The sequence below is a fragment of the Mytilus edulis genome, chromosome 3, assembly GCF_963676685.1.
Source record: "Mytilus edulis chromosome 3, xbMytEdul2.2, whole genome shotgun sequence".
Classification (NCBI taxonomy): Eukaryota; Metazoa; Mollusca; class Bivalvia; order Mytilida; family Mytilidae; genus Mytilus; species Mytilus edulis.
The window spans coordinates 47813778-47823938 of record NC_092346.1 but is presented as its reverse complement, the minus strand read 5'-3'; the positions used below and the strand labels follow the sequence as shown (position 1 = coordinate 47823938).

At 34.5% G+C, this 10161-nt stretch overlaps 1 protein-coding gene across 1 annotated transcript; it reads right to left on the bottom strand.

Moving 5' to 3' along the window:
* LOC139515283 (cholecystokinin receptor-like) lies at nt 1–1576 on the bottom strand. Its single transcript, XM_071304849.1, has one exon. It carries the CDS (start codon nt 1574–1576, stop codon nt 437–439), a length of 1140 nt encoding a protein of 379 aa, XP_071160950.1. The 3' UTR covers nt 1–436.
* Between the last annotated feature and the right edge of the window lie 8585 nt (nt 1577–10161).

The following is a 10161-nucleotide window of genomic DNA, read 5'->3' as shown; positions in this document are numbered from 1 at the left end:
CTGTGAAATAAACGAGTTATTCTAGTTATTTGTTTATGGTAAACACAACCATAATCTCTGCGGCTGAGACCTGTATGACTCGGATATTCGGCAAGTGTTTCTTTTTTTCTGAGTTATGCTTGCATAAGTATTACGTAATTTAATATATATAATGGTTTGAAACCTTACGATATTGTCCAAAAATTCAAAGTTTACATATACTTAATGGATGAGACGAATACAATAGTTCAGTTAAATTAAATGACTCTGTTCTTTTATTCGGGCGACTGTATAGTCACATTCCCGTTTATCTTTTAAGCAACAACGGTCCTGTTTTAGTCCTTAAATTATTCTTTTTGATGTGGTATCATAATGCACAAATGAATTCAGTAAATGATACATTTTAAATCTATAATAAATGGGCGCAAAATAAACCGGTACACGTATTTTGCATGTGTCATTGAAAAACGGCAGATCGACGTTTTCTTGAAAACAGTTTAAAGAATTCATTTCTAAATCTTTTCCCTGTGATACAGTACAAGAAAAAATGGACACTGTTATTCAGGTATTGGAGAATATTCACGATGCCATATGCTAGGTTTTGTACAGCAATCCTATGAGGGTGTATATCTTGTGTTTTCCAGTAATGCTTCCCGATGAAATAAATAGCTATTGGTGTTGTACACAAGAAAAAAACAAAATTAACGGACAATAGCATCACAGTCACGTTTGTGCTTGTTTGTAATCTGGATGAATTGTTGTTGACTGTTTTATTTACAGTATCATTGGAGAAGCCATTTTGAGTTTCACACGCTTCTGTGATAGTTGATATTTCATCTGAATGCTCGCCTGAAATATGACTCGATCCAAATGAGGTCCGTCGTGTGTATACACTGTCGAAACTTCTGCCAAGATTATTGTCAACTGTCATATTTTTCAACGTTTTAACAGACGCTGAAACTCTCTGAATGATTAACGAATTAGCTACTATCATTATGCCAAATGGAACAAAGCAGAATACTGCAAAATCTATCCATGGCCAAATTTTACTGACAAAATTGGCGTCTGCTTCTTGACATATTAGTTTTGGTCCATTTCTTGCAATAATCTCAACTGTAAAGAACAAATGACTGTTAATAAAAACCATTGCTACGACTAGAACTACCACAATAATTTTTGATACGTTGTGAGTGCAGCATAGTCTAGCTTTGAGTGGTCGCATCACAGAAATACAGCGATCCATGGTCACGGCGACCAAAATCCAGGAGGCAAAGTCGAGAGAAAAATACACAAGAAAAGCATGTAGTTTACAAATAAAATCACTGTGTAATCGTATGTCTATGTCGAAAGCCATAATAATCCAGTATCTTAACAATCCTGTGTACAACACAAGAAGGTCAGCGGAGGACAAAATAAGTAAATAGAACATTGTTGTTGATCGACGCATCGTTTTCTTGGACAAAACAAGAATGCTTAAAATATTAGCAACGGTTCCAATAAATATTACACATGGTGATACATAAACAAAGATAATTCTTGTTATTTCATCCTCTATAAACTCGTCAGTTTGGTTCGAAATACTTCCATTTGCAATCATACTTTCATTTTTAATAATGGAAAGACTTAAACTGTTATAAATTTAGATCACGGCTTCTTCAAACCATCTTTGACACAAGCATGACAAGTGAACTAAATATTTATGAATAGGATGCTAATTTCATCCATAGAATTATTGACGAATTTCTAAGTTTTTTAATCGGTTAGTATTGGTAAGAAACGTCAATGTATTATTTTCCAAGCAATGATGCGGATTTTGTTTTGCTTTCCACTTTATTTTCGAGATAAGCCGACGCAAGAAATGATTTATCATAATGGTAAAGCCAATAGTTCCACATAAATTTTTACGCTAGAATAATAATCCGTCTTATGTTGAAAAAATCACCAACAAACGTTTCCGCAATTAGAGACTCAAGTAATTAAAAGCAATGGGTTCATCCATTTATCTTTGTGTGACGTAGTGGCAGTTTTTCAATACATATCATGTTGTATCTAAACCACTTTAGAATAGTTACCTTGAAATATTACAAATTACAGTAAATGTTTTTCCGTTTCAATGACGTTTTATCCTCTAAAGCTTTCAAACAACTTTAATGACGAAATTGTTAAACACGCCTGATTAGAAAGAAACATGTAATTTCTCAAAAAGTAAATGCACACTACATGTTCCATTCCAAAACAATAATTTCAATCCTGATATTAAAACAATTATGATAGAATAAAATTCCGTTGCAATAAAAGTTGCTGAATATTTTAAAAAATCAACTTGTGGCAGTATTTAAGTTATTGAATAATTTATTAAGGTTAACAGCTCTAGCTAGTTAACAGCTTTCTAACCTTTCAGAACTGGACGACATAGCTCTCTTACCCAACTGGACGACATTTAAGTGTACTTTTGATGGTGATGATAATAAACGGTTATTCGATACTATTTTGCAAGATTTTTTTTTCAACAGGATAATAGTTAAGTTCACAATGCAAATGTGGGTCACAAGAAAGGATGTGGGGAGATAATAACAGCGCAAACAAAAGCCATAAGTCGAAGGATTACAGACAGGAATCCAACAATAGAGGAAAAGAAAAATTGTTTTTGCACCAGTGAACATTCCCGTGGTCATGTGTATGTCAACCAAATCATGGATGGTGGGGTTAGTATCCTTTCATGGGGATTACGTCACTTTAGTTCAATAGCTTCCTGGAAGCAGCAAGCGGCTATCAAGGAAAAGATGAGAAGCAATGCAAGTCCTAGAATGCAATATTAACTTTGAGGGATAAATAATGTAAAGCTTTCTTCCAATATTCCTAAACAGAAATTGACTGATAAAAATCGGGAAACTGAAAACGTTTTTTTTTGTAAAGTTTGGTTATCAAACTACTTTCATTGTTAATTTCTAGAGGTTAATCAAGATTATGAAGTAACGATAGTAACGTCTCTTGTGGAAAGTTGTCTCCGTCAACTCCTCAGAATCTACAAGGTAAATTTTATAATACAAGAAAATTTGCAAGAATACTGAATCTTTAGAGTTCTTTTTACACATTCTTCATTACGGTGGTATATTGAAGGAAACCCATGAATTTCATAGTCAATTATTGATTCTTGTTGGCTTTTTTTCGAATATATCCTCCTCTGCATACAAGACCAGGTCTTTCAAATCTTTAACATGTATAATGGCTGGCATGGGAGACCCTTTAGAACAGAACGTTTACTGAATGCCTTGCTAACAGGTTGAACAACTGCTGCTTCTAACCCTGCTGACTGCCATTGACAATTGTCAAATAAATTGATCACAAGATGTAACATGGATGAGTGATGTTAGGGATCGAACCGGTATTTGGATGTCATATCATTTACTAGTACCTCAATTAAGGGATATACTGTTGAATTTTAAAGAGTCGAAATAGGATGGACGGATCATATAAACCTTAAAGAAAATATAATTCAAGCCCAACCGTCAAATAGAAACAAGTTTAAATTGTAAACAACGTTCAAACATTTTTCAAAAGACCTTAAAACTGAAAAATATATTTTAACAAACCGTATTTGAAAAACAGGTCGAATATCTGATGTTCTTAAACCCCGTTGACTGCCATTGACGATTGCCAAAAAAAATAATAGCGAGATGTAACATGGATCTTAATTATGAATTTTGATACCAAACAGGAAACAATAATCTTGCAAAGAAGATGGTATGGTACATCGCAAACATAAGGTGCAAAAATTTGTACACCATAACCGGATTTCCACAATAAATGTCTGTTCAGTGATGTTAGGGATCGAAACGGTATTTGGAAGGTCATATAATTTACCTCAATTTAGGATAGATTCTTGAATTTTAAAGAGTGGAAATATGATGGGCGGATCACATACACCCGAGGAAAAATATGATTCTAGCCACAACGTAAAAAATATAAACAAGTCTAAATTGAAAACAACGTTCAAACCTATGAATTGTTAGATAAAAATCGCATTTTTAAAACAAAATTTCTTGTTCACCACAAAAGCCATAGTCAGGTGGTGATTGTAGGGGAATTGTAAAATCCTGACTATTGAAAAAAAAAGAAAAAAGAAAGTCTTTTTGTGTTCTTATAATGTGTTTGTGTCAAAGCTCAGTATTAGACTGTATCATAAAGTTGTTGGGATATGACAGGAATATGCAAAACAAAAGACCACGTGCTTGCATCATCCATTTGTGTTAAGCGGTTCATAAAACACTGACAACTTGTACAAAAAAAAATTATAATTTGTACAACAATACAACATATCATTCGTCTTACAGCCCAACAGTGTTAAGATCTGTAAATTTGCTAAAGCCATTTTTTTTCTTCCCTGGCCTGAATTCGGACTCGTGCTACTGAGATAGCGTGGCCCCAAATCGCTCTGCACTATGCGCTAGACCACGTTTCCACCTAGGCTCTACAATAATAAAGCTTTCGGTGGCCGGGTGTTACCTTTCTTCGTCAGTTTTAATCTAGCGTTTTAACACAGTACATGATATATAAGGCATGATATTGGAATTTTTACAGATCAGCTCAGTTATCTATCGAAGAGGATCTTACAAATTTTAAAATGTAGGATGCAACCACAGAAATAATTATAATTATAAGTACCTCTGAACCAGTGACAACTCTACGACATATTTTATCCATCGGATCACCATTGACGAGGGTTGTCCTAATTGATGGTGATACAAGTCTGAAAACCTCTTCTGTATATATAATTCGTGTTAATCACAGCCCAACAATGTAAGATATGCAAATTTGCTGAAACATTTTTTTGTGTGTTCTTCCCTGGCCGGGTTTGAGCTCGTGCTACAGAGATATCGTGGCATCTATGAATATTGTCATCTAATTTGTTTTTAGACACTTTTGTCCATCTGTTTTAAGAACAACATGAAACTCAAAGTTAACATTTCCAATTCATATAGTTTCCAACATGATGGCATCCGAATTCAAGTGGCGTTTTAATAATTTCCATCATAAGGACCCGGAAAGAGTTTGTTTTAATCAAAGTGGTGAAAACTTCTCATGGAAAGATTGGAATAGTTGTTTGAATAATTTTTTGGTAGATAAATTAAGCCAACAGCGAATCAAGTTGAATTATAGCGTTATACTTAACTTTATTAATATTTTGATATGAGCGTCACTGATGAGTCTTTTGTAGACGAAACGCGCGTCTGGCGTACTAAATTATAATCCTACTACCTTTGATACCTATTTACACCACTTGGTCGCTGTTGACATGAATATCAATAATGTGGTCATTTTTATAAATTTCCTGTTTACCGAACTTTGAATTTTGCGAAAAGCTAAGGATTTTCTTATCCCAGGCATAGATTACCTTAGCGTGCTCTTCAACTTTTTACTTGTTTGGCTTTATAAATATTTTGATATGAGCGTCACTGATGAGTCTTTTGTAGACGAAACGCGCGTTTGGCGTACTAAATTATAATCCTGGTACCTTTGATAACTATTAACTTGCCCAACAATTTCATTTAAATTGCAGTGTATGTCTTAACCAAAAAAAAAATGCCTTCTACATGTTTCACCTTTTATCTTTTGAGACAAATGAAATAACCAAACAAAGATTACTGTAATGAAGTGTCTCAATCGTCCTTGTAAGACATAGGACCAACTGATAGACTTGAAGCTTAGAACTTTATTGTGTCAAATACTAAATCTAAAAAAAGGTTGTTTTGTGGCATTTTGTAAGTTGAAACATAGGTAAACCATTTTCTCCATTGAGAATTGCTTATTTCAAATAATTGATTTTGAAAACAAATTCAATTATCATGATCGTATGACACTGAAGATAAAAAATTGAGGAATGTACCTAATATATTTCAATACAATTCTAATATCTAAATTACTAAGATTGTTAACAGACATTTGATGGGAATAAAAATTGGTATGTTCTAAATTAAGAGTTTTAAAATATTACTAACTGTTTCAAGCCAATCACTGATACGTGAACTAACCTAAATATTTGATTAATGACAGATGATTATTGCTGATTTATCAGTAAATTATAGGTCTTATTTCAATACCTTTAACATATTCCTATTTACATTATATCATTTCTTGAAAAAAGAATTGATTACATCTGAATTAATCATTTATCTTTCAGACAAAATTTACAAAATCCCTTTATGTACTTATAATAGATTAAAAGTAATAGGCAATGAATAGATCGACCAATTCTATGTATCAAACATGTTATGTACAAGTAATCATTTTTACAAGCACTTGTCTCAGAAAAAATCCCATCTCCTATATACCTTAATATATTAATGCATAAAGGATTTAAATAAAATAATTCTGAGACAAATGACTGCTCATCGTCCCTCATATCTGAATCTCTGTCGCACCTGCCGGTGCTTTGCTGTTTTCAGAAGGTTCACCACATGATTCGACCATGTACCATTACATCCTCCGGATCCAGATTGTGGGTAGAAACCAAACCTTTACTCATCAGCACTCGGCTTCCAGCTCAGATGATCTCGGCAATACTATAACGAGCAGTAATTTTGCTGCTTTCTCTAGCTTTCTTACTGCTGTCGTCCTTGCGTTTCCGAGTATTGCCATGCTTAACCCCATACTGAAAGTACAGGAAAACCTCTGCACTCCCGGTTTTTAGTGGAGTTCGTGTTGTTTCTTATTTATAACTGTTGATGTAAATATCCCTTGGTTTTGTGAGTCTTTGTTTACTCCTTGGTTTTGATTGTTATTGTCTACTTATACTGGGTACAGCCACGCTTTCCAACCTCTCTTTCCTCATCTTGTCATCAGCTCTGTGTACCTTTCCTTCTTTCGCTGGTATGCCTCTTCACATCTCTTTTCTCAAGGAACTGTCAGTTTCATAGCTACTTTGACGATTGTGACCAAACTACAATGTATATATAGTCTGAACGCATTCAGGAAACACAAGCTTCTTGCAAATGTCAACCCACATGTTCCATTCACTGCCATTGTCCAAGATTGAGTGTTCTTGTTGCATGACCAGTGTCTCGCTCTCTGACGGATCTGATCAACTTAGCCTCTGTTGTCGATGGTGCCTTTCTCCTTCTCTCACAATCGAGGATATCTGCCAGTAGTGTTAGGACCTTGTAGTGCCGCCATCAATATATTTCCTGTGTTAGAGCAACCTTACAGCCTGAAAATATTTGTGTCACAGTGCCTCTTTCACCACATAACTTGTATTGATGTAGCTTTTTTCAACCATATATTTCTGCCATTTACCAGATTTTAGGAATGGTTCCTTTTTTTCCAGTGTTCGGAATAGCTGCCACTAGTTTTATGAGTATCTTTGAGCATTTCTTGTGGACTTTGTATGGTACACCACTGTACCCAGGTGCTACTCCTGTTCTCGTCTGTTAACCACCTCACAAATTTCCTTCTATGTTTCAAATTCTATTGTTGGTTGTTGTTTGTCTTTAACTCTTTGCTATACCGGTATCCCAAAGGTGTATCTCTTTCATTGTCTGAGTGTGTTTCGTGCAGATACTTTATTACTTCTTCACAATGCAGATCCCCTGTTCTTTCTCCACCCAACTGTGTATTTGTGTAGTGGTATGGATTCTGGATAGAGTTCGCTCGATATTTAGCTTTCTTCTTATTAATATTCTTGAGTTGTTCTGTCCTTCTCAACTCATCTCATTGCTTTTCTTGTACCGCCTGTTTATGTCTTTTACCTACTTTCTCAGGTTTTTAATTTTCTGTTCTCTCCTGTGTTGAGTCTGCTGTCTCCTTTCTTTCCTCTCATCAACACCAAATATATTCTTGCCGATGATATACTAGTACATTATTGTAGTCAGTGTTTCAATCCTCCTCCCAACACGTTATTGAAGTGGCGCTTCTAGAATTACCCCTAAATAATTGTTCACATCTCTCCTTGGAGATTTACGTTTCATCTTTGGCCATGATATCCGTTCTTTCTGATGTGATGGTATGTGCTCCTCGTCATTCAAGATTTCTGTGCTGTCGTGGGACGATATTGGTGCTGAGAGATTCCTTGCGCTATGGATTGTATCCCAAGTCTTACCAGATAAATATGAGCGCTGCTCTGTAAAAATCCCTCGACTGCATCCAGACCTTGAGTGGTGAATCTTCACTTGTACACAACATGTAGTGCGTATTGCTGTCTATTTAATTATGAGGTAAACTATATATGTATTGAGAGTTTAGAGATGTATATTGATTGGTCTGTATAAAATATGAAGACTGAGGTTGATTGGTAATGTGGCCAGCCAATATGATTGGCTATCATTGTTAATAAGGCTCTACCTTGTCTCCAGTCTGAATGTTTAGTGGTCATGAAAGTTGTCATCATACTTGTATTGTATCATTACTCTAAAGTATATCTCTAATCAAAATGACAAAAAAAGCCTGCATATCGACACACTTTAAAGACATACATACTTGAATAAACTGCTCCAAAAATATACCCAAAATTTTCAGTTTATATGTGCATATAATGTACACAGACATGACAATCATAGGGAACTATATTTCAGTGTGTATAAGTTATATATATTTAGTTGCCAACCAGTGCTACTTGTTGTTAGGGAGGTCGGTACTTTAGGGAAGATTTAGAATAAGTTCCAATCTTTCCAAAAAGGAGGTACAGATAAGAGGGGTGGGGGGTGGGGGGTTGATGAATTAAATCAATGACCACTTTGAATAAAATTGAATAACAAATGATTGATTTGTAATTTTAAATTGGTACAGCAGTCTTTCTTTTTTAAACTTAAAACATGGGATTATCACAATTCAAAACATTACAAACAGAAATTCCAGGTAGATACATAAATAAATAAATACTAAGGAAACACAGGTTGATGAGGGAATGTTCCACACTTCAGCGTGTTAAACTGCTAAACAATTCAATGTATAAAACATTGTCTTCTAAACGAAATACAAAATAAAATACATAATTGCATAGTAAATAAAGTCAGATGTTCCCCGAGTTCAGTGTGTTAAATTGCACATTTGTTTGATTGATGTGCTTGAACTTTTGATTTTGTTATTAGATTTTCCTATTTGAAATTTCTTCAGGAGTTTGGTATTTTTGTTATTTTACTTTTTGCAATGGAAATCGATGTAAACTTCATACTGCCCTCCTGTCATGTTTATGACATTGCTGTAAGAAATCTTCTATACAGCAATAGTTATTAAGAGTGTAGGAGGGTAAAATTTCAAATCAACAGCTTTCAATAGGTACTTTTGGTTTTCTTTCAGCAATTGCAAATGACTGAATGTTTCATGTCATATCTTATTGTATTTTTATTGGTGTTGATGACAGATCTTTGTTAGTTTCTGTTTTATTTGCTTGCAACTTTTGTAGATTTCCACTCTCAGTGCCATGTTTTCTTCTTATTTCAGAACCATTGCCACAAATCCTTGAGGGGCCCATAACTGAACTGCTGCAAGGCAAAATTTCAGCCCGACTAAAATGCCTTTTTCCAGTTTGTTAAAACTCAAACCATCATCCTGATTACACTATGCAGAACAGATTATTATTCATTTGCTTTCATCCTGAATATGCATGAAATATTTGTCACTGGACAATCAACACAAAACATAAAGACCAACATTTCAGAAGTGATACATTGTACTTCCAAACCAGGTTGTCATTTTTTTCCAATTTAAAGGGTAGACATAGCTTGTGCTAAACCATTTTTGAAATTTACAATTTTTTTCTTCAAAATTTTTCAGGATAAAGGAAAAAAATGCAAAAAGATTGGGCAACACAATACTAAACAGAAATTGGTACTGAATCTAGGATCTGGAACAAAATCAGATAGTTCAGAATGGCACGGGGGATGGGGGTGGTCTTAACATGGGTTTTTGGGTACAGATGTGCAGCTGGGATTTCAAAAATACCCTTCATTCATAAATGGTAGTCTTGTGAAATCCTGACCCATAAACATATTTCATAGCAAAATCATAACCCATACATATATTCCTCAGTTATCACATATTAATTTTTTTACAGCTTGACTTGATTTTAAACAATAAAACAGCATTTACACAACAATCAAAAGATGAAAGTTATTGACCCTTTACCTTGGTGAAATCCGAACCCATTGATATATTTGATGTGTCAAAAAAGTGACCCCTGAAAAAAGG